This window comes from Cataglyphis hispanica, chromosome 12 (assembly GCF_021464435.1).
Source record: "Cataglyphis hispanica isolate Lineage 1 chromosome 12, ULB_Chis1_1.0, whole genome shotgun sequence".
Taxonomy (NCBI): domain Eukaryota; kingdom Metazoa; phylum Arthropoda; class Insecta; order Hymenoptera; family Formicidae; genus Cataglyphis; species Cataglyphis hispanica.
In genome coordinates, this window is record NC_065965.1 from 6,025,837 (window position 1) to 6,050,126 (window position 24,290).

Here is a 24,290-nt window from a genome sequence, read left to right on the forward strand (position 1 = left end):
GATAGTCGATGATCATGTCGCGTCTATCGTCTTATTATGAGATTCTACTCTACGCTCCATCTACTCATGCTCCTCTTTCAAAGTGTATTCACAATTTCAGATTGTTTGCGAAGCGCGCAGGGAATACATTATATACCCGCGTCCTGTGCTCGATGAAAAATGTGACACTATATCTAATAAAATCTCTTTCATAAAATTATATACAGAAATATACGTTATTTTTTAATTCAAATATTCTTGAAAAATATTTTTGTAACGAAAAAAATTTTAAAATTCAAAATTATAAGGTGCATTCCTGTTGAACAATCAAGAGATTGTTTAATCTCTAAATCATTTATATTTTTTTTTATAAAAATAAAATATTCCTTGCTCGTAAATGCACGGCTGAAAATTAGATATATACCGGTTTATAAATTATTACTGTGCACAAAACGTTTTACAAACGTTGATATTGTGATGGCACGACATGTCTCCTGCATGTATAATACAATATGATACCGCATGTGAATTGCATGTTGAAGATTGAGACATATTAATATTCCTACAGAGAGACAACATGTGTATGTATTTGTTACATGCATGCAAGATTGTATTTGTAAACAAAACACACGAAGCAATTGTTTCTAATATCTTTTTATGCAAAGAAAGCAACAATGTGAGAGAATATATTGCAAGGCAGGAGAAATCACTTATATAATTACATATAAACAAGTGTTACACGCCCATTAAATATTGATAAACAGATATTATACAAAAAGAATTGTTTAAAAAGCATCTTGCAAATTCATAAAATTGATAACATTTGAAAAAAAGAAATGCGAAAGTGTTTATCACATAATGCTGAAGAGTTTTTCTTTTTAGATCATTCTAGCAACAAACTTCTATTTTCTGGAAAAAAATTGAAAAAAGTTAAACTCTAGTTATAAACTACAAAGATGTAAACATGTATGATGTATATAAATAGCAATGCGTGAAATTGTTTTGCTGTCTTTTTTAATAAACTACAATATATTTGAAGTTTACCATAATTTATGAAATTTCATAAAGATATGTATAATATTTTACCTCATGCAATAGCCCAAGTAAATTTGCGCGGATTATCTAAATTACAAATCTGTTTCTATTTATTTTAATTTCTAAGTAATTATCAATATGGGCTGATTTGTTTAATATATCGATTAAAAATAATTGTGCTATGCAAATATATAATATAATATAATTGAATTTAATGCAAATAAGATAAATGTAAAAAATGAAAGAAATTTTTTCTACAATCTTGCATTTTTCTCGCGTAAATTCCTGTTCAAAATCATCTGTATAAGAAAATGCAGTAATGATATTAAAAAATGGATTACGTTATGCATACGTCAGTGTTATTACGAAAAATAGGTGAATGTCAAGGAAAGAATATATGAAAATATATATTCTGTAAAGCTATAAATTTTGAAAAATTTTAAAATCTTTAAAGTCAACCATTTGATAGATGTAATCAAAACATTTCTTAAATTTTTAAAATTATGAAAATTAGAAATTTCACTTCAGAAAAAAAATTTTTATAAGTTTGTACAATTCATCTATTTTTGCAATAATATAATTAAATACCATACCATGTCGGAAGGAGAAAATAGGGTCTTGAGAAGGACACGATAATAAAGTATATCGTGTATAGCTAAGCAAGGATTGGGGGATTTACCTGATGAGTTTCTAAACTCTACGGAAGAGACAAAGCGCAGCTTTGGCGCCTTTTGATGAGGTAAGATAGGATGAAGCTTAACATGGTTACGTTCATCGCTAGTAGAAGATGGTTGGAATCTATCTGAAACATGCCACATCGAACGTCTAATATGAGGGGAAGGATAACAAGTAAGACAGAGACCACACCACGATATAGTAATCACGCCAATATGTTGCTCACGATCGTACATCGTCGATGTTGCACATTTTTGAGTTAGAGTAATTGGAAACATCGATTAATTGTGATGTAAATTGTGGTGCGATGAAGTGTCATGTACCTGTAGTCTTGACGATTTTGCCATTTTATATTTGAAAATGACGTCTAAAGTTAAAACTTAGAAGCTTATGAAAATTATTTATGGAACTCTGCAATGAACTTTGTTTTTTTTTTTCCGGTAGATGTTCTTTAACATATAATGTATACGAGTCTGGAAATGAATTATTTATATCGATACGTTAATCTCAAAATGTTATTTAATTCGGTAAAAAATAGCTGCAGTGAATGAGAATTCCAATTTGACGACATACTATGTACAGGTATTGACGATAGGTATATAAAATTTTTTCTAAATATCTGTACGATGTTGCTTCGATCAGAAACAAATATATATCGTATTTGTGTATATCATGTGATAAGAGGATTATCAGAATAAGCGATAGCAAGATAAAGAATTTCAAGATGGAGAATTTTGATGATGTCTGCATCAATCAATTAAATGTATCTTCGAGTTACAAAGATTAAAATTGAGTGTGTTGATATGAAATTGTCGATATTAATAGATGTTGTTACGCTAACTGTAAAGACACGAACAGCGACAGTTAGTTTCGTGCTCTCGAATAAATGAGAAAGCGATAGAACATCGAAGCAACTACGTAGTAGAGAGTGACTACGCAACGATCAATAGGGTACCAACTGTTGGACATTACCATTGTCTAAATACTGCTATGTAATAAGTTCTTTATGATTCTGCGTATAAACGTGATAGAGGAGACGATAATAGATATCAGTGTTCTAAGAGAAAACACCGCGAAATAAGATTGCTTTTTTGAAAAGAATCATTTATTATTTTTATTTCGGTCATTTCAATATACCTTTTTTTTATTTTATATATTCTATTTACTGTTATTTAAATTAATAAATTATGTGATTTTAAATAATTATTTTACCAATCTCATTTCACGGTAGCGAATTTAGGAAGTAGAAAAAGTGGACGAAGATCGTGGTGGGCGACGGAAGAAATAGGAAGAGCGATTGAGATATGATCAAAATTACGAAAAAAGTGATAAGCGTGAAAGGGACACACATCAGCAGGATATATATTTATATATCATAGATCGTGTCAGAATTGATTGAGATTTTAGAATCGGTCTGCTTACCTCCGTTCCCTAGCTAGCAATGGAAGCAACGTAATGATCAATGTGTCAATTATACGACCGATGAAAAAGACGCAAATGACTCTCATGCCTTTTAAACACATGACGTCTTAAATGATATATGCAATTAATAAAGGAATTCTTTTCTCAGATGGAAGAGGGAGAACGATATAATCGTCCGTCGACGAGAAGGAATTCTTGTTCGTAAACGAAAATGAAACGCTAAACTCTTCAAGTTGCAAGCCTCGCTATAAAGGGGAATGAAAGTGAAGACGATGCAAACCGCGCGAAAAACTACGAGCAATAAAGGGAGAGAGCAACCGTCGTCACTGAGAGAAATCGTTGGCAGTGATCTATAGACAATGGCTCGATCCAACTGTGGTAGCGGTCAGCTGATTTCGTACTGCGTGTACGACAGTAATGAAACGTATGCGAGAGGCTTGCAGTCACATCGATCGTAATCGACAGTGTTCGGGACCCTGTTTATAGGATTCATCGAAAGAAATGGAATACCTGTCGTCGGCGGCTGCTGTTCGACGCAGGTATCTCCGCTGATCGCGTCGCTCGCTTCTCGTAAGGTGGACGATCCTGCGCTCGATATAGATCCTGCAATTGAGACACGTAATCAATTGCAATTTCGGAGAAAAATAGCGCTTGTATAATAACGCATGATATTTGTCAATGCAATCGAATGTTTTAATCTGATCTGATTAAGTGTTTATCAAAATTATTACTAAAAAATATTTCGAATGTTATTATACTTTTTATGACGCAAAAAATAAAGAAATAATATAATACCGCCAATGCGAGTACTGCTTGGCACTGCTGTTGCTTGACCGGACTGCATTGTTTTACTACCCAAGTTGGACTGAGTCGTATGAGGCTGCAATTGGCCTGTTGTGGAATGAGACACCATAGTGTCGGAGGGTGCACGATTTATGTGAGCTCTAGATCCTAGATCGCCGGTCAGAAGATCCATCAGTAGAGACGGCCTCTGAGTACGTTGACCTTCGGGATGCATGTCCACTACGCTTCTCTTAGGTTCTGGTAGCATTTCATCTGTATATTAAATTTACAAAATAATCGAGAAAAAAATTTTCGCGATTTATTTACGATATAAAATAAGTACGATGATGGATCAAAAGAGTAGGTCCCAAAAGTGCATTTTGAACAAAAAAAAAAAAAAAAAAAAAATGCTTTTTCTTATAATGCCTTTTTTTATGTATTAAATTAATTTTTTTTGTATACAAATAACGCAGTAAATTTTTGACTAGAAACTCAAATACGTAATCAGTAATTAAATTATTTTATCCTGTTAAGATACTAACCGAATCTTCGATCTTCAATTTCCTCTTTCAGCTTCTTCAATTCGTGAATGAGATCCATGAGCAGCGCTCCCCGAGATTTTGGTACTTTGATGCTACCGTTGATTTTCTCGCGTATGATGGTATGCATGTTTCGCTCGTGCTCGGATATCGGCGCCTGTCCAATCTTATAAACGATAAACGGAAGCATCTGAATATACAAGGCCGTGCGATGCGTTACCACGAATTCTATGAAGTTCCAAAGATATATCGAAGCTTCGTTACGCTTGTTCAAAAGACGCATTGTGCGTAAAATTTTCGGCCATTCCGTTCTCAGTTCAGTTTCGAAACATATCGTCATTATTTTAAGCGCTAAAAACAAACAGTTGTCAATTATTCACATATTATTCATGACAGTAAGAAATATGTAATGTAATTCACATAATTAAAAATAATTTTTAAAACCATACAATCATACTTATTTTTTCTAAAGCTTCGTTTAAATTGTTTCTTCGATAATCTTACCTAGAAATGCGACTTGGTATAACGTTAACGATGTTTTTGTTAAAGTTTTCGGATCTCTCGCGGCGAATGTTAGACTGCCGGTTCTTATATCCGTCGATGGTTTTTGCACCGTCAACGGTACTGCTTTTATGCTCGGCGGCCAAAGAGTGTTCAATACAGCTGTTAGAGCAAAACTGATGTCCGATTGCTTCAGTTTCGGTACATCTAAAAACAGCGAGATGACGCAAATAATTTGTAATGTAATTTTCTTGAGTAATATATAGATTATGCATTTTTACCTTTTCTTCCAGTCCCAATGCGCAAAAATAATGGTATCAGTAAGTTCAATAATGTGTTCTCGGTACGTGTCTGGTTGGCAAACATGCTCTGACCACCGAGAACATTTTCCAATGAATATCCCTCGCCGAATGATATCACGTGCAATGCAATCAGACGTAAGACCGTCGAACAGAAGTGCGGAGGTGGTATCTTGCTCATTACAGCAGCTGTGGAAGCCGAAGTTACGTCTTCAGGTGGAGTATCTCCGACAATCAGAGCCTGTTGAAAGTTGACGACGATTAATTAAAATTAAAAATTTGTTTGAAATAGATAAGCGAATCCGCCGATAAAAGAAATTCTTTCATCGTCTACCTGACAAGTATTCAACAGTGTCTTCAGATATTGGAAATGTGCGATGTACGGACATTTCGACAGAGTCTCGTAAACTCCTTTCAAAAGATTACTGGCGGCAACCCAATTGGTATTCCTCCTGACCGATGCTTTTTTGTGTATTTTACTAAAAACCTTATCCAATCTCCTAAGAATGAGCGTTAACGCCGGTCTCATATCGTCAGCCGCCCATTCGGTCGAAGGAAGAATATCGTTCATATATCTACGGAGACCACGGCAAGCCATAGTGGTGGGATCATATGGAGAGATCTTCAAGAGGCTGTGAGCGATATCGGCCAGTCGCTGTACAAAGAGATGCATCATTTGCAATTGCAGGTATTAAATTCTCTGCATGCGTGGATAATGACATTGTGACGTGTTATTTTGCCGAAATGTCATTATCAATTATAAAGATTTTTTTTATTAAATAAGATTTTTTTGTGAAAAATATTTTACATTTTAAAACATCAATTTTTTTTTTTGTGCGTGACAAAAAAAATATTCGTTTATAATGATAATTTATTAATTTATAAAAAGCTAATTGTTATTTCAAGAACGGATAAATTTACCACATGGCATTTTGAATCCAATAACTCGATATTCTTTCCATCCTGAGACTTCTTGTTGAGTTCTACCAAACGAATGGAACAACGAGCCACGAAATCCCCAACCATGTTTAATAAAGTATTGCGGGGTCTCCTAAATTCGTTTTTGTGAAAATTCTCAGCGTCCTCATTGTCTCGATCGTAAAACCGTCGAACTTTCGAGTGCTCTATGTACTTTGTCGTGTGAGTGTCATCTTCGAAATCAAAGCCTGGTGAATATGGGCCCTTACCATAATTTTTCTGACTGGAACCTTTATGCTCGGGGCTACATTTCTGCGGACCATTGTAATACCTACGAGAATTAATATGTCAACTTCAATAATATAAAGATAGAAGAAGAAGAAATAATTACAAAAAGCAAACTACGACAAATTACACACTTTGTCAATGCTTCGGAATTGTTAACTAATGTCTTCACTGCAATGGCTAATTGATTTATTATCTCCTTCTCCGTCTTGCCTTCTTTATTGTACGTGGATAATTGAATCTGCTGAACGTAGCACGGCAATATCGCTTCTAATATTATCTGTGTAAGGAGCAACAAATTTTTATCGAATGTGTTGTATATTTAATAAAATAAATTAACAACGTAATAAATTAGCAAAAAATATTTCTTACCAACATCTGCTGGCCTCTGAGAGAATCAGGTGCGTAAGCTATCACCATCACGCAAAGAGATATACAATCGAGCACATTGACCATTTCGTTTTCATCGTGATAACAGAAATCTATCGCTTTTAAAGGTTTCTCTTCCTTCACCAATTCTCCTATATTGAGTGGATCCGGCGACGGAGTTTCCAAACTCAATAACAAATTAAATAAGCACGTGGAAGGAACCTTAACAAGGACGTTATCATTTTTTAAGAGACATTCATACGTGCATATTTTTTGCTAATTAATAAAAAAAGCAAACCTTATGAGCCTCGCCGTGGACGCTCGTCTCATTTGTGTCTAATATAGTAGATACGCTGCCAAACATTTGAAGAATAAAGGGTTTACGATTCATGAGATAAAATTGTTTGACCGCATATTCGACAGTAGTGGTTACGAGTTTGTTTGTTTGATGCGTCGAGTATAATTGCAATAAAGTCGGCATGATTAGCAGATAACCGTTGGTCGAGAAGATATTCTTGAAATTATGCGCTGCGTTTATATAAGTCGCCACAACGTAACGCAGAATGCATGAATCCTCGCTGTGAAGAATCACGGCACCATTTAAAACATTCAGAAAGAGATGGATATCGCCAGAATACGCGAAATTGCCGGCCATTGCCTCGAACATGCGCGCGATCAATCTCACCCACATAAACTTATGCATCACGTCCAGTCCGAGAAGTTCCTAGAATCGCGGAAGAGGATTTTATGTACGTCGACAAAATTATTTTATAAGCAAAGCACAAGTATTGATTTTAATCGATTAAATATCCAATTACGTACTTTTCCGATTTCGCCACCTTTGTACAGGTCCAAATCCGCTTCCAGCGCTTTTCGCGGAAATGACGGTAGCTTCATAAGTTCCTCGTGAAGAAACACGACTCTCTGCACCACCATATCGACATTCTTCAAGATTGCCCAGGTCAACAGCACTTTTCCTATCTCTACGAACTTGTGCATTAATTCTTGCCGTTGTAACGCATTAAATGCGTCCTCCGGTTTCATGTGAACGAGTTCAATTTGCGGGAATTGAGATCTCTTAAAAAAGTAATAATCTCTAACATATGATGACGGATTATGTATTTGATCTGAAATTTAATAATATGTTAATATAATAGAATTATTATTGCATAACGAGAGTAAATTAAGAAACTAACGCGTCTTGTAATCCACGAGAAAGTACTCGTGATGTTTCGATTCTTCGATACCGAAAAAGTCCAAAGACTCTCGAAGTATTTGACAAAATTGCGTGTCCTCTTGGACCGGAAATTGCGAGGGTATTTCTCCGGCATCGGGATCCTGCGGACCATGAACGATGATCTTTTTCGCTGATGGAACGTTCGCCGTAAGCAGAATTGACGCATCGCATTGTTCCTTTCGCAGAATCTGCTTTAGGTCTTTAAACATGATGCCGTGTACACTGTGTACAACCTGATGTCAGAGAATCATCGTCAACAATTTCTTATTAATAAAAAATTTGTAAGGAAAATCGAAAAAAGGCAAGCAGTTTACCATCCACAAGATAGACAGCGCAGTTCCAATCAACTTTTGGCCCTCCTCGTGCGGAGAACGTACGTAAAACATGACGTATCCAATGATATAATTGTACAGTGCAAACGCCGCTTGCTGCGGTAACTTTGGTACAAATCTAATAAGATGTCTTAAAATCTTGAACATCAACTCTTGTTTATCCCTCGTCAGACGTTCCAGCACATATCGAAGAAACAAAGCGCTATCTTCTACCAAGCAACTCCAGATCACCTAATATGTAATATAAATTTTAACCATATTTTAAATAATAAATATAATTTATAAATTTATAAATTTCATTTTACTTGATATGCCACTTCATATACGGCATTTCCATCTTCAGATACTGCCGGATCATCCAGAAGATTGATAATTTGCACGATCGCTGAACATAACGACGAGGGAAACAATGAGAGAGCCGACTGGCTGTGATGCGATGTATTTCTCGGGACTGTCTCACCTGCATCCTCATCTCCCACGTTACCTGCATTGAAAAAAAAAAAAAAACATCACCAACAATAAATACATTCTGATAAAATAAGTACGTACCTTCGTCATGATCATCTCCTACTGGGCTGGGTTCATAAGCAGCCTGAACAGTAATCGGTATCGTCGTAATCAGAAAATTCTCTCTTTCTTCCCGCTTTTTATCATCCTGCGCCTGAAGAGCTTTTTTTATCAACTCGGTCTGCTGCTTCTTTCTCGTCTTCGTCGCCGTCACCAAAGATCTCTAAAACAAGAAGCAATCCATTAATCTTAAAAAACTTAAAATATACAATGCAATAATTACTCACATGACGTTCCTGATTGATAGTGACTTCCTCGACCTTGGTCTTCACTTGTGGCATCCAAGGCGGATCGACCACCGGTAAGGATTCTATTCCAATCTTCGGCGACGGCAGAGTAAATTCTATTCCCGGCGGAGGCACTTTGAAAGTTAGATGAGCCGCCTCTTCCATGCGCGGCCACACCTGGTATCGCAATTTCCATAGAACTTGAAACCGTAAAATAGCGTTGATGCGTACACTGCTGTTACTATGCTGAAGACCTTTGTGCATCAGCTCGCTGGCCTGATTCGGTGCACGTACGGCTGATATTATGAAAAGTGCCGCGGCGGACGCGGCAACTTCTTGATTGGATTCTAATAAGAGTTCCCACGCGACAGGCAGCACCTCCACAAACAAGTCTTCCGTTATGACAACCGCTCCTTTTATTAAAGTAGCCAAAGGTGCGTGAAAAGCATCTTTTACTTGAGTCTTTACATATTTTAAAATTGGAGGCGGTTCTTTATCCTCTTCAGCATCATCGTTCGACGTGATGTTTTTCGAAGATTCTTTGCCTTTTTCAGAGTCTTGTTCTGCGAGATCTTTCGAGGAATCCCGTTGCGTTGATCGACCGGATTGAGAACCATCCAGATTTTTTTCTATTCTGTATAAATATTAAGTAAATTAGCGCTAAATATAATTTTAAAAGCCATAGTTATTTGTACAAATTTTCAGTTTTTCATTTTTAATTGTAAATTACATTTTAATAAAAATATTTAAATAATTGAAAATATTTTAAAGTACTTATTCAATATTTATTTAATCAAACAAATACATTGTAGCTATAATTCTAAATTACTTGTACTTGCGTCCCACGCTGTCTTTTCTTCTGACAGGCGAAACCTGCGTACTAGTTTGATCGGATACCTTGCGGCTACGTTTGTCTTTCTTGCCGTCTTCCTTCTTATCAGTGTCGACGTCCAATAAACCCGTTCCGTTCAAAATGCCAAATTTCTCGCCGTAGATCTTTCTCACAGACTTTACCAATCTGCTGCTAGCACGCATCTGTCGCCGATGACAAAAGGGATGGCAGAAATTTTGATGGGAGCAATAAAAATTGAAGGAATTGGCGAGCTGTACGAGCACCTTCATCCACGGGAAATTCTTGTTGGTCTCGTCAGTTTCATTGCTGTCGCTCGGACTCTCTGGTGGTTGATCGTCGCTGAGAATACCCGGTGATTCCTCGCCGCTAACTTCGCCGGCAGCTCCGGGTTCGGATGTATCGCTTCTATCGGAAAGCGAGCTCACTTTTCTCTTAGATTGAATAGAATCTGCTCGTTTTACTGTATCTATAAATAAAACATCATGATCAACTAATGTTACTAAATATATACATATATAATTGCCGATATTAACAATATATAATAGAAAAATTAATTAGTAAGAAAAATTATTTTCCAATTTTATTTGTAAATTATATGTCAATTTCTTTTTATTAGGGAATTAATAATATTTGTATTATTCTGTATTTAAAATTTTACTTACATGCCTCGCACTCTGTGTCTTTGCCTTCCTTAGTATTGCGACGAAGTTTAAGGCTCCTTTTTTTAAACGAACCAGTTCCAGCAGGACTGCGACGAAGGAGGAACGGTCTACTTTGAGGCGCTGGCATCCTTTTCGCTTTTTCTTTTTCAATGTTCTGGGCCTCTTCCCCTTGGATCGTAACTGTCGATTTGCTGCTACCCTCGGACTCATTATCCGGCTCGTACAGAACAAAACTAATTTTACGCTCCGCTATAAAATTAATTTATATTTATGTCAAATTTTATAATACGAATTATTTTATAACACGGGTTATCGAAAATATATTTTTATTTTTTATACTAACCGATACCTTCACGATTAATAACTTCACCGGCGATAGATTGAAGACTTTGCGCAGATGCTTGTGAATGACCCATAGATGATAAAGCCACGCTCCAACGTCGATTTGCTTCTCGACTATACATTCTTTCCCAAGGTGGGTGACGTTCCTTTGTTAACAGTTTACTCGACTTTGGTAATATTTGATAGGTCTCTCTTAAGAATGCTGTCACTTCCAGAAGCAAAATACAAGCGACGTGACGCAACGCGAAGGGACATTGGGATCCATAACTGTTTATGCTAGCTAAAAATTTATTAAGTAATTTATTAAATTTATTAAATAAAAAAATTTATTAATACATTTTTCAAATAAATTTATTTATTTTTATTTCGTTTATGACTGTGTTCAATTATCTGCAAAAGATTATTACCTTCATCGAGAAAATCTTCCTCTTCGTCTTCCAGAATTAATTCCCTCTGTTTGCTTTCATCGGATACTATATTAATTACCTGTTCCATATTATGTTTATCCTCAGCTAAAAATTCTTCCAAGCGTGCTCCGATCGCCTATTTTAATCACAACTTTACATTTCATTCCATCAAAATTATTTCAATTGAGTAAATGCAATTGACAAGTACCTCTGCCCATTGATAAAATAATTTTCCTGCAGTGCGTTGCAATACATGAACGCGTCTAAGCGCGGTAGAAGCGTTTCGATTATTTATCGGAACAGACGGTCGGAACATGGGAAAATTATGCTTCATCCACGTAGGCCAGTGGCCTTTGTTGCATTGATGCACCAAGTGTGCACATTCCAATATCAAGCAAGCGCGAGATACTACCGGAGCATACGGCTGTAATCACATATCAGTAGATATTCTCGTGCTCTACCACGTTATACAAAAAATTAGAGTAATTCTCAAACTTAGCAGAATAATTATTACAAGATCCAAGAGCGATGCCATTAGATGAGGATCGGGAACGGAGCCTGGTTGGCATGTTTCTAATAGAAAGGAAAATCGTAACATTCCATTGAATACCGCAGCACGAGGTACCAATCTTCTTTCCTTCAAGACAACAAACTCGGATTCTCTACAAGCCTCGCCGAGCTCCATCGAATTTCTCCGACTGAAATCTAATCAAAGAGACGTGGACGTATAGAAAATTTTTATAATTAACATTATTTAATTAGAGATTTTGTGACGCTGTAAAATTTACACACAACAATAATACATAAAGTAATTATAAAAAAGTAGTAATAAAACAAGGAAATTAAATCTATTCTCTTACAACTACCAGGCGCCTCTTCCATGCTTTCTTTTTTCTTGCTTTTCCCGAAACCGATTTTATTCAGCTGATCTTCCATCCGACGTTTCGCCTTTAAAAAAGTTAGACTGACTCTGAAAAAAAAATTCACGTATATAATCTAATATTTTTCTTCCTCGAAATAATATATTTTTTTTTATATAGACGCACGAGAGCGAGTAAGCGTCTTTAAATAGATCGTCTTACCCGCGACCGGTGCGTGACGCGTTGCGATAAGGACCGTAATGGAAACTGGGTTGCTTAACAAAGCTGCCGTCTGTGGGTGATTCGCTACTTTCATGGCTATCGGTGGAATCAGTTCGACTGTACTCCTTCCGGAACCAATTGACTAAAACCGATCGCAGAACGATTCAGTATAACGGCTTACAGTACGCCGCAAATGATACGTGCAATTTCTGCCGCTACTGCTCACCGATACCACCGATCTGAAATCTAGTCGACTTCCGCATTTTTCCAGGCCCGAGATAAGGTTCGCCGATACCTAAATTACGTTCGCTCTGTCGAGGCGTCAACACGTGGTGCTTCTTACGCAGATTACCTAAAGGGCTTTGACTGACTTTCACGCTTTCCTCGCTCAATTCTGTTTCAAGCAGGCTCTGCAAATTCGATCCCGCCTACATCCCGCCCCAATTAAACCTCTTTTTAATAATAAATAATGCTGTAATTATTGTACATTGTTACAATTATTAATATATTTACAGGACAGGTGGACGATGTGCTCCTCTTCTTGAAGAGGAACTTTCGCGTGCCCCTGTCGTCAACGGTGTAACACGTGTCTCCCCCGATATCCGCGTGTTCTTCTAAATCTGATTGATGAATGTGTCTGTGAAATTTAATAAAAATATATAAAATAAATCGTGACTTTTTTTACTAATAGCTTATTACTTTTTAATAAGTTATAAACAAAATTATATTTCATTTAAATATTATTAATCTTAATATGATTTTGGCAATCATTATTGCTTCCATAAATTGTTACACGCTATTTTATTAAAAAAAAAAAAAAAAAAAAATTAATATAATTTTAAAAACAACAAATAAAAATTAAACACAAAAAATGATGGTAATTTTAAATTTTTTCAAGATTGTTTTTTATTCTTGTTAGTGTTCTTAAGATTAAGATGTTTAAAACATGCTCATCTATATATCCACCTTATGACACGTGTGGTCTGCACGTTGCTGTTGCATCTTTTATTCGGTCGATCCGCGGAATCCAGAATACCGCTGAGAGCAACGCGTCGGAAAATGCTACCGTGCGCCTCCTTGATGTACGTCATTAACTGTCGCACATCGCAGTAGAGGCCGATGTTCTCCTGCGTCTTTAGTTGCTTCGCGGAATCGACAAGGCGCGTGACCAAAACCTTGAAGACATAGGACATGATTTGCCCTTCGATACCACGAGCTCCGTAACCGCCGACGTTGTACGACGTCGCGACGCCGCCGGCCATCGCGACGACGTTTGAGAGGCCCGAGGTACCAACTCCGGTTCCACTGGCACCGGAACCGATCATCCCGGCGCCGAAATTCGTCGCGTATCCACTTTGACAGGTTGCATCGGGTGATTTACCCGATATTCGTTTTTGATCTGAAGAACAAAGATGAGGAATTAACGCGAGAAAAAATAAGCTTGAATTAAAAAAAAAATTATTTTTTTTTTCTAAAAAATTACTTCATTAATATATCCTCTAAATTAATGTACATATTTAATGTTAATATTTACTCACTGAGCGGCGATAACAGCGAGCTCGGATCAACGCAATATCCGACATACGCATGAAAGAAGTCCAAGATATCCGCCAGCGGTTGTTCGCGTATCATCGTTCTTAAAAATCGCGAGAATTGACGGGAACTCGCGCGATGCAGTTTAGTGAGGATGGTCTGGCCCTGAGAGCGACAGATATCGGCCTGAGGTCCACGCACTCCGTCCAAGCAACCGTGCGGACAGCCTAAATGCTTCAATACTCTAATTACGCAATTCATAAGGAGATTGTGTGCTGTCGGCTTGCCTTTCCCATCATGCTTGCTTTCCTGTTGATTTAATCCCATTGGCGAATCCTGTTTCTTTCCAGTTTCCGATTTGTTGTCAATTCCTGTACCAGATCCTATAAAAATAAATGCTTAACATGGATCTTTTATTTTACCTCTGTTATATAATAATAATAAAACAAATCAATTTTCTACGTCTTAATAAAAGAATGCAAAACAATCAATTATTTAAAGATGCAAAGTAAAGAGCTATTGTCACATAAAATACTATGTTTTAAATAATATAATTATTTGAATAGACTGATTTTATTGCCTGCGTTACTCCCGGTGGCTTCTTCCCGAAGACAATGCTTCATCACTCCCATGTCCATCAAAAGTTCAATTAAATTCAGCATAATTTCGCAGACTCGTGACGTACAAGAGACATTATCTCGCAATGCAACGGAGTGTATCGCCTAAAACAATAAAATGTGTGACCGAGACGATACAAGATTATAAAAATTTATTGTAATATATGTATATACACACCTTCAAGACAACTTGAAAATCAATATCGCCTTCTTTGGTAATATAACATGCGGAGCCTGGTGCTTCTGGCACCTCGTCGCTCATATAAGTGATGTTAGAATCCGTCTGAGATCTCGTGAGACTGGGTTTCCTCTCGGAGCATAAACGTCCTCCTTGAACACTCATGAGATCCAGCTGACTATCAATAGATCCCTAAAGAAGCGATAATTAGAAATACAATAAATCAGATATTAATCAGTAATATTATTCATCTTAAAATATTAGAGTTATTATATATATATAATCTCTTTAGAAATTTAATTTAGTAATAATATTATGCTATTTCTCTTAAATTATAAAATAAAAATACTACAAAAAGTATTAGAATAAAAAAAGAGAAAAGAATAAATTAAATATATATTTTTCTCATTCCATTATGTCGTTACAATTTTAATCTGCAGAAAATCACAGGTTCTTTACCTGCCGCTTCATGTAATCTGGAGATGGAGTTGGCGTGTGTTCCGTGACGGTAATGATAGGATTTGGCGCGGTGTAGGATTGGCTATAGAAACGACTCTGTTTTCTCTCGATGCGAGTATCACCGATGTATCTAAAAAACAGGGTAGATTAGAGGCCCAATTCGACGGAGTGCCTTATCGAATATCCTCATGCCAATGTGAACCCTATATAGTCAAGCACTACGCTTTCGTCTCTACGCGGTCTTCATCTACGATCGTGCGCCTGTCATTCCGTCGACACATGCACGATGATTTTTAATTACTTTTCGTATCAACGTTGCCCAATATGTCAACGATTACACGAATTTCACAGATTGAAAAACAATGTGTAGAATATTTTTGAATAAAAGCTCGTGTTTGTTGTAAAAAGATAAAGTAAACATTAAAAGATAGTTTTTATATGTATAAGTATTGATGAAACTTCTACGAAATATGGATTGTAATTAATAGCCATACTTGTTTTTAATTTTTAAGAAATATGTTTGTGTAAAGAGTAAAAAATATTGTAAAACGTGGTTAAAAACGTGGAATTAAAAAATCTAGATATATGATAAATATATATTACAATCTTTATGAAAAACAAATTTTTATTAAAATGCCAAAAAAGGGCAACGTTATTTAACTTTTTATTTGTATAACATGCATAAATATATGAAACAAGGCGATATTTCTACAATGTATGCTTTTTTTATTGATATATTTAATGACACTATATATATGTATTGGAATATAAAAGCAATAAATTATTGAAGCAATGGGGAACATATTTAAGTTTGATTGTTCTTCTCTAGTGCATGATAATTGAGTGTAGTGTACCATATGTATACAGTGTCATAAAATAATAAAACAAAAATAAAAGCATTACAAACAAATTATCAAGTGTGTAATTTTGTTAAATGATTTCTGTTAGCAATTATTTATTATTTTAAATCTAATTTTGTTTGTTAACGTTTAAGGTACAGGGTACATCAATGCAAATATTAGAAAAAATCATTTTACACATCTAAATTGTCAAAAAAATATTATTCTGGTAAGACGATTTTACGTACAACGGAATTAATAAAATATAATCATCATAATTAAATGGCATATTAATACGTAACGGAAGTAGAAATGAAATCGTTGAAAAAAATTTGTCATTGAAACATGGAGTGGATTGGTGATGTGCCTTATATGTCGTCGTGGATTTTCGCCGACGTGCCGATGCGATTGAATTTTGGTGTGTATTTAAGGGGTAAATGTGCGCCCTACCGAAAGCAGGAAGCTCGTAAAAGAAGCGTGTGAACCGAGCTGCAGTACGGAACTTCCTCCGAGTGATGTTGATGACTTACCCTCCCGCGGTCAGCTCGTTAATCAAGCAGCTGAGCACGAGTTCGGGGTGAAAGGGCGAACGAGAGAGAGAGAAAAGAGACACACACAGAGAAAGACCATTACGCATAAGTATTACGATAGGCTTATCGATATTTAAGCGCTGAATTAATGGTCGAAAAAAAACTGTACCATATTTTCGGACCACATCTTGGGTTAATTGCTAACTATCTAACTTTCGATAACTATAAATTGCTTTAATTAAGAGACTCGCACGCTATTACACGCTATTACACAGATTAACAAATCAATAATAATAATAAACAATAATAAATTTTTTTTAATTTATCCTGTAAATTAAAAAAAATTTTTTTAAATTATAAATTGATAGAATCATACATTATTAACCTAATTTATGGTCGAAAATATCGTTCAAAATTATCAGTGTTGGATACAATAATTATAAGTTATAAAAAATAATGATAAATTATAAAAAATAATTGTCAGTTATAGAAAAATATTATTTTTTATAAAATTTAGAATTTAATTTAATGTTCTCCATAATATTTCTTGTAATAAAAATAAATAGGCGAGTAGAAAAATTTAGAACATATTATAAATTAAATTCAACTCATTGTAATTAAAATTATAAAACATCAAGTAAAATATTAGGAATTTTGTATAAAATTATTTAAAAATTATTCATATCCAATATTGATTATCGTCAATACCCGTAAGAAATTCTTGCTCTAAAGAAATATCCGTCTCCTGTTACAAACAGCCTAAGCACAACTATGTCTCTTCTGGCTATAAATATTATTACGATATAGATATTTAATTACGATATAAATATATTTATATAATTATAGCTTCTTAAACTAGAAATAAATGTTTGCTACGAAAAAATGTGTGCACGTAAATATGCGTCATGTATTTGTTTCTCTCACACACACAAGCTTACTGTGAATTAGAATCAAATCAAATTATAAAAATCTATTTTAGTTGTAATAAATTAGAAAAATGATACGAATTACAGAAGTTAATCCCCATGAAAAGACGCGTATTTATGTGAATGAAAGAGACTGAAAGTCAAAGCAACTAAAAAAATCATATAAGTTCTTTACTGCTTTCTTTTAGGTAAAGCAAACAGCGCTTACCTTAAACTCGGCATACTCTTCCCTTTGATTAGGTTTGTAGGATGTTTCATGTAGTCGACGTCTTTCGCCTCAAAAATCTTTGAGATGGTCGAAGTTCGTCTCGTCAGATGATCATCTCCGGTATCAAGACTTCTATGACATTCCTAAGAATAAATGTTATGATTCACGAGCCAAATTTGAAATAATACAAATCACAATAGCATTTTCTTCTTAATCTGATTATAATTTATACAAATATGTACATATAATAATAATTTATATTATTTTTTATTTCTATTATTTTTATCAAGCCTTTAAAACGTGTTAACTTACCTGCTCGAACAGCATCTTGGGCTCCTCCTGGCCAATCTTTTCAAGTGCTTTATCTGACTTCGATAGCAGTTTTGTTTCCACGAAAGCCTTGAGATCAGCCATCTTCATGCGCTTTTTCGTCTTCTCGCTGGCGCGTCTTGTATGGCTCGATTCGCTCTCGTGACCTTTGCGTGTAGTATACGGTGAGTCTGAAAATGTGACCAAGTCTACACAGAAGAAAAGGAAGAATACGTCTCGAGATAGAGGAGATCGACATAAACTCGTACCCGTTAGAAGAGAGGTATCGCGTGTGTCGGGCACCTCTATAAAGTCCTTCAATACATCCTTCTTTTTACTTTCGGGGCTCTGATAAATCGACACTTCAATTTTCGGTATAGGCAGGGAGTTGCTTCGGCGACGTGGCATTTGCTGCACTGAGATTTCCTCGTTAATTCTTCGTAATCTGCAATATATTTCAATATAAGACAATAAATTTATTTAAAGATGATGATTATAATATTATGTTTTTAGTCAAAATCTATTTAAAAATATTAAATATATTTTAATAAATAAAAAATATAAAGAATTATTTTTTACACGCTATTTTTTACTTTTATCTGTATTTCTTTATATTCAATCAAATTACTTTTATATTGATATTTAAATTAGATTTTGATATTTTAATTAGAATATTGATATTTAAATTAAATATTCCGTGTCATTAGAGGAAAAAAAAAAAAGAAAAAAATCAAAATAATTAATATATTGCACTACGTTAATTTTTAACAAAATAAAATTAATTTTGATCATTTTTAAAATAACTAACCGATAATATAAGAACTGAAGAGCCCAGAAGATACCCTCTTCTTGCCACTGAGTTACGAATAAACACCTCAAAGTGGCTACGTCTAGGAAGGTTGCAGCTCGGACGTCCGAATCGATGGCAGAACCAGTAGCGTGCTCCGTCGTTGCATCATCAAGTTGACGTTGAACCGTGATATTTTCATGTGTCTTTGAGCTTTCCTTCTGCGCTTCTTTTTCCATCCTACAAATTTTCTCTTCTTTTTCCTTCTCCGCATCTCTATAATAAAAATTATTTTTTGATAAAAATCACTAAATATCAAACTATGCCTGAATCAAAATGGATGAGATTGAAAATACAAACATTTTGTTAAGCTATAAAAGAGTTTCTTTTAATAATTTCAATTTTAATTAAATAATTAAATAAAAATTATGTGTAAAAAAATATAGGATTGTGTTTAGCCAACCCGGTTTTCGCTGCTTTTCCATGATATTGTTTGCACGTGTCTAATTCAGAAATTGCCGTGATTTGCTCTATCGTCAGCGTAGATTTCGAGCAGCTGGTCCTCCTGCCCATCGCGACGTGAAAGATACTGGCCTCACCCTGCGGTAGCCACAAAAATATTATTTGTTCTGCACTTAGTCTCGAGACATTACCTCGCGTAACTCACTGCGAATATGGTGGAAACTTCTTTTACCCCATCAAGCATTCTCTCCGATTCATTCAAAGATGGTAATCTTAATATTACCTAGTACGATGAAAAATATGTAATTTGTCAATTAAATATATGCTATTAATATTCATTAAAGTTATTGTATAAGCTCCCTTCTTTACCACATGCTCGTCCTCCGCGCCGGAGCTTTCCTCGGGAATCGTTTCTGGGAAAACTGTGTCTTTTGGCGATGACAACCAAGTACTCTGTTGCTGTTATTATTTATATAAATTTACTTTCCGTGTTTTATACAATCGAAAAACTTTGAAATATTTCATTTGATTTTAAACTCACATCATCGTCAATTACTTTGGAAGACGGCGGGCCGCTTTGATCCGAAAACGATTGATTAGGTGGACTTTCGATATCTGAACAACATTTAATGAAAAAAAAAAGATTATAAAATTAAATTTAAAAAAGTACTGTTAAAAAATATAAAGATATGTTCATTAAATATGTAACAGATATTTTAATATAATATAGAGATTTTTTTATACTAGAAAAAATATTAATTAGACTTTGTGTGTTATTGTCAAAGTGGAATTACTTCCTCCAACAAAGACGTCATCGGATAACATGTGATGTTTGGCGGATTTAAAAAACCGGTTCCAATAAATACGCGGCTTGGCACGGCAATGTGCCGTGAAGCAAGGTGCCTCAGGATGTCGGCATTCGTACATGGCGGACCATATTTTTAGGCCGTTTTCTAATCGTAAATTTGTCTTAAAATCAATGTCTTTTAAATGATTAAACAGAGGCGCAAACAGGTAGACAAAGAGCTGGAAGGGAAAAAAAAATCAATTTATGTTTTTCATTCATTAGATCGTATAAAAAAAAAAAAATCCAATAACTTACCGTCATGGTGGGTATTGGAAATAAATAAAAAAAAGGATTTGACGGATCAACGTCGTTCTCGGAGCATTCCTCAGCCGAATCTAAGAGTATCCAGTGGAGAATATAAAGGAGGGTCGTTTCCATCGTGCCGAGGCTCTGAAAATCCTTTCTGAAAAGTTAATGACGACGATTTCTATCGTGAAAAATCAATCTGAAGAAATACATTCTATTCGGTGTAGCTCACCTATTATGCAAAAGACTGGCCGTAGCATGAAGAACGTAAGGAAGGGCAGCTTGAATCAAACGCCAGCGTGGTACGTTGCTCAGTATCTGGCTCAACGAGGGTGTCAGATCATTGTGAAGATTTTGTACTAAAACTCTCTCAAGGCACTATATGAAAAGAAGAAAGATACGTTTCAAAAAACGTTTCATCATTTTTTACATAATCATAATTTTCTCGAAATAATTGAGTCGACATTTTGGAATAAAAATAATAATTAATCTTATCTAGCTGTCGACCTAATAATATGAATTATTATATTTTTGTATATTATAAAAAAATATTATACCGACCGTGCATGCTTCCTTCATTTCCTATGCGAGCGTTTTGGAAGTTAATAAACAATATTAATTTTTAGAAAATGGTATTAGATTTACAAAAAACGAGAAGAAGTCAAAATAAGATTTATAAGATAAATGTGTTGAAATAGCAAAATTTTGCGACAGGCTACGAGCAAAGCTACATTAAATGCTGTTATATTTAATAAATAATAGATTGTTTTATTTAATAATGCAGATACTCTGACATGTAAATTTATATTTAATCATAAGAAAGTGCGTTTGTGTATACTAAATTGTTATAAAATATTTTTATAGAATCTAAAAATTAATTATATTGGAAATCAAAATTAAAGATAAAAGATATTTTAACATTTAATATTTGCATTTGACTACATTGTTTCATTCCAAATTGTGCTGGAAAATTAATTCGATACATCTATAGATTTCGTCTGATGACAAGAGAAGAACAAATATGTAGGAGTTGCGAGAATGACAAGACCACGGAAATAGATCTATCAAAATGACTAAAGCAGGCTTGAGTGTAAATTCGCAAGCAGGTCTTAAACGGGCAAGCCAACTTACATGATGGCCTGGCGCGTGTTGACAGAACTGCAGGTGACACGTGAAGGCGGCCGCGTGGAGAGGACATTTATATTAGTGCAAGTGAAGCAGGCGCAATTGCACAACATAAGACTAATAGAACGAAACGATTGTGTTAAAACCCGAGATATATCGCTTTTATACGAAACCTTTACAAACTGGAATCGATACAAAAGCTTTCAGGTTTTAATGCAAGATATCAAAAAATATGTACAGAACAGCAAGGAAGCGGATATATTCTATATGGAATATATCCTCTCTACAAAACATTGCATTGTCTCAACTTAAGGAGATAAAAATTAAGAGATATTATTTATAATTTTTTTTATCTTGAGATCCTCGAGAGTTAATTGTCTGCAACCAACTTTGTAAAAGGTATGTATATCGTGGAAAAAATAAATAATAAAGTCAATCATGAATCAAATTTATTTTCACGCAATTCTGACCTTATTCTTGAAGCAATAATATATATTTGTAACGAGGCATAACGATCGTAATAGGATATCGTTATTGAAGATATATCCAAAAATCACGAAGTAGAACAGGTTTACATTAATGGACATATGAAGCAGGTTCTGAAGCACAACTTTGGCAGAGACAATCACGAAAGCTAAAACCGGTAGGAAGAAAAGTTCCTCCGTAAGATAAATATATTTCCGCAATTAAATCGGCATCTCGGGATCGAAACCAGCGGCTATTATTGTAAGATATAAATATGCGATCGAAAATATTTAATTTAACCAACCGTTTTGATGAATCTTGCTTTCAATATTGGATACATTAGGCATTCTTACATTTAAAAATTACAATTTAATATGTCTGATTTAATTTTTTTTTCTTTCTTTTTCAGTCTAAGAGATATCTAGTATAATTAATAGTTGAGTTGTTACCGTGCAAGATGCTTCATGGAGTTTCCCTAGCTTAGCTCGAATAAATGGCCTATAAAATAATAAAATTAATAAATTGTTTATTTACAGAGATATTTATTTACAGCGTTTTCGGAAATAATAAAAAATCGGCTGACCTTATATGTCGCCAAAGAAACATCTGAACCGGAATAGGCAAAGGTTGCTCCTGGATGACTCCATCTAAGGATCGTCGTTTATCCATGCTTGTTCCGGCTAGCACTAAATGTATCACATGTAAAGAAGTAGTTAAATTCAACGAATGTAGATACACAGGACATGTTTGGATTAATAGTGCTGCCATCGCTGCCACGTGTCTCACCTCTTAAAATAGGATCCTGCCGCCTTTCAAATGCTTACGTCGTGCACACACCCTCGGCGGAATCAACAGCACTCCATCAGCCAGTGGATCAATTCCCGACCGGGAAATATCGAAGGCGCAAAAATCAAAGAGTGGGAGAAGAACGATCTTATCTTCAAAAGATTCACATACTTTGCCGAGTTGCGGGAGGAAAAGGTCTTCCTTGTCGCGAGAGAAGGCAAATCGTTGCACAATATTATTCAACTACTCTAGGATGCAGAACATGATGTCGTCGAAGAATGAGCGCCGAAGAGAGTGCATCACGTGTTCCACTCGACCTAGTAACACACTTCTGTCATTTCCTGCAGGTGTACGATGCACCCCGGCGCCAGAATAGCGTGTGACTGACGCTGGTGAGAGAGACGCGTTCTACGCGCCTTCGTCCTCGCGGACAGAATGCGCGTGCGACTCTCGGAAAATCTAATGCGCCGGTCGTTTCATCGATCAGCCCAGGAATCTGCTGCTGGACCACCCCTGCGGGAGGCGACCCACCCTGTAGCGGACGCGAGGCGCCCGCGCCACTATACTTACCCACCAAGCCACTCGAGTCGCGCGCCTGATATTAACAATGGGCGAGGCCATCTTGAAGCAATGATTGGCGAAGTAATATACTCTTTCTCGTTTCGAAGCAAGATGTGTATCGTTAGATTAATGATTGACATATATGTATTGGCAATTTATTTCCCTTATAATAAGATTAATAACACAATATTTTACGATATAAATGTTGTAGCTATAGACATTTAAAATATATGAATAGTGTATACGTGATAGAATAATAAAAATAGATTACAGATAGATAGAGAAAATATTTATATATAAAATCGATACAAAAGCGCGATACATATTCAAGAATGACATAATTAAGTTTGTTTAGAAATCGATTTTTGCTCGTCGTTGTTCCAATTCATCGTCGTACTTTCGTCGGCATCTTTATGTGTGTCAAGATACTTTTCAGCTGAGCATGCTTTGTTGAAAAAAGTCTCGACGTCCTTCAACGTCATGTCCAACTCGAACACGATTTCCCGTGCACATTTCACTACTTCGCCCGTCTTTAAAGTATTTCCAGAATTTACTGAAGGGCTGATCTCTATACAAACTTCCGTGTTATCGTCCGCACTGTCGGCTATTCTTTTCGCTTCCTCGTTGATTGTTTTACATATGTCGCGCCACAATTCCTTTTCACCAGGATGAAGAATTTCAACCAACTTTCGGAAACTATCCCAGTCCATATTTTTACTGTTCTCGAGAATATTGCGGTAAATTGTTGAAATATCTGCCGTTATTGTATGCTCGTTACCATTGTCAATGATATTTTTTAACGATGCATCCTTGTAAATAATGTGCTGTGTGACATTTTTTGTAAAATTGTTGTCTGAAAGTTTTATTTTTCCAAATTTGTCTGAAGAAATGGAAACAG

At 35.4% G+C, this 24,290-nt stretch overlaps 1 protein-coding gene across 2 annotated transcripts in view; it reads right to left on the reverse strand.

Annotated features, from left to right (window-relative positions):
* LOC126853621 (protein unc-80 homolog) overlaps window positions 1-23,201 on the reverse strand; it is a 129,354-nt gene extending 106,153 nt beyond the window's left edge. Inside the window, exons 1-50 of one of the 2 annotated variants that reach the window (XM_050599473.1) lie at window positions 22,832-23,201; window positions 22,629-22,731; window positions 22,495-22,543; window positions 21,587-21,613; window positions 21,017-21,037; window positions 20,688-20,833; window positions 20,465-20,612; window positions 20,157-20,388; window positions 19,904-19,977; window positions 19,732-19,821; window positions 19,568-19,645; window positions 19,364-19,500; window positions 18,922-19,176; window positions 18,383-18,558; window positions 18,117-18,280; window positions 17,805-17,947; window positions 16,671-16,700; window positions 15,302-15,431; window positions 14,843-15,034; window positions 14,628-14,769; window positions 14,053-14,430; window positions 13,481-13,913; window positions 13,028-13,151; window positions 12,741-12,942; window positions 12,515-12,656; window positions 12,293-12,402; window positions 11,947-12,137; window positions 11,641-11,856; window positions 11,433-11,568; window positions 11,027-11,305; window positions 10,684-10,932; window positions 10,285-10,487; window positions 9,998-10,203; window positions 9,169-9,802; window positions 8,924-9,104; window positions 8,680-8,858; window positions 8,357-8,605; window positions 8,002-8,275; window positions 7,628-7,932; window positions 7,104-7,529; window positions 6,809-7,027; window positions 6,571-6,716; window positions 6,155-6,482; window positions 5,568-5,888; window positions 5,216-5,474; window positions 4,938-5,141; window positions 4,437-4,784; window positions 3,907-4,167; window positions 3,622-3,714; window positions 1,694-1,816 (exon numbers count right to left, since the gene is read on the reverse strand). In XM_050599473.1, the coding sequence (XP_050455430.1) occupies window positions 1,694-1,816; window positions 3,622-3,714; window positions 3,907-4,167; window positions 4,437-4,784; window positions 4,938-5,141; window positions 5,216-5,474; window positions 5,568-5,888; window positions 6,155-6,482; window positions 6,571-6,716; window positions 6,809-7,027; window positions 7,104-7,529; window positions 7,628-7,932; window positions 8,002-8,275; window positions 8,357-8,605; window positions 8,680-8,858; window positions 8,924-9,104; window positions 9,169-9,802; window positions 9,998-10,203; window positions 10,285-10,487; window positions 10,684-10,932; window positions 11,027-11,305; window positions 11,433-11,568; window positions 11,641-11,856; window positions 11,947-12,137; window positions 12,293-12,402; window positions 12,515-12,656; window positions 12,741-12,942; window positions 13,028-13,151; window positions 13,481-13,913; window positions 14,053-14,430; window positions 14,628-14,769; window positions 14,843-15,034; window positions 15,302-15,431; window positions 16,671-16,700; window positions 17,805-17,947; window positions 18,117-18,280; window positions 18,383-18,558; window positions 18,922-19,176; window positions 19,364-19,500; window positions 19,568-19,645; window positions 19,732-19,821; window positions 19,904-19,977; window positions 20,157-20,388; window positions 20,465-20,612; window positions 20,688-20,833; window positions 21,017-21,037; window positions 21,587-21,613; window positions 22,495-22,543; window positions 22,629-22,714 (9,739 nt within the window). In that variant the 5' untranslated portion in view covers window positions 22,715-22,731; window positions 22,832-23,201. Of the gene's footprint in view, window positions 1-1,693; window positions 1,817-3,111; window positions 3,125-3,621; window positions 3,715-3,906; window positions 4,168-4,436; window positions 4,785-4,937; window positions 5,142-5,215; window positions 5,475-5,567; window positions 5,889-6,154; window positions 6,483-6,570; window positions 6,717-6,808; window positions 7,028-7,103; window positions 7,530-7,627; window positions 7,933-8,001; window positions 8,276-8,356; window positions 8,606-8,679; window positions 8,859-8,923; window positions 9,105-9,168; window positions 9,803-9,997; window positions 10,488-10,683; window positions 10,933-11,026; window positions 11,306-11,432; window positions 11,569-11,640; window positions 11,857-11,946; window positions 12,138-12,292; window positions 12,403-12,514; window positions 12,657-12,740; window positions 12,943-13,027; window positions 13,152-13,480; window positions 13,914-14,052; window positions 14,431-14,627; window positions 14,770-14,842; window positions 15,035-15,301; window positions 15,432-16,670; window positions 16,701-17,804; window positions 17,948-18,116; window positions 18,281-18,382; window positions 18,559-18,921; window positions 19,177-19,363; window positions 19,501-19,567; window positions 19,646-19,731; window positions 19,822-19,903; window positions 19,978-20,156; window positions 20,389-20,464; window positions 20,613-20,687; window positions 20,834-21,016; window positions 21,038-21,586; window positions 21,614-22,494; window positions 22,544-22,628; window positions 22,732-22,831 lie in introns of both variants that reach the window. The other variant, XM_050599474.1, reaches the window with a different exon arrangement.
* Window positions 23,202-24,290: the final 1,089 nt, after the last annotated feature.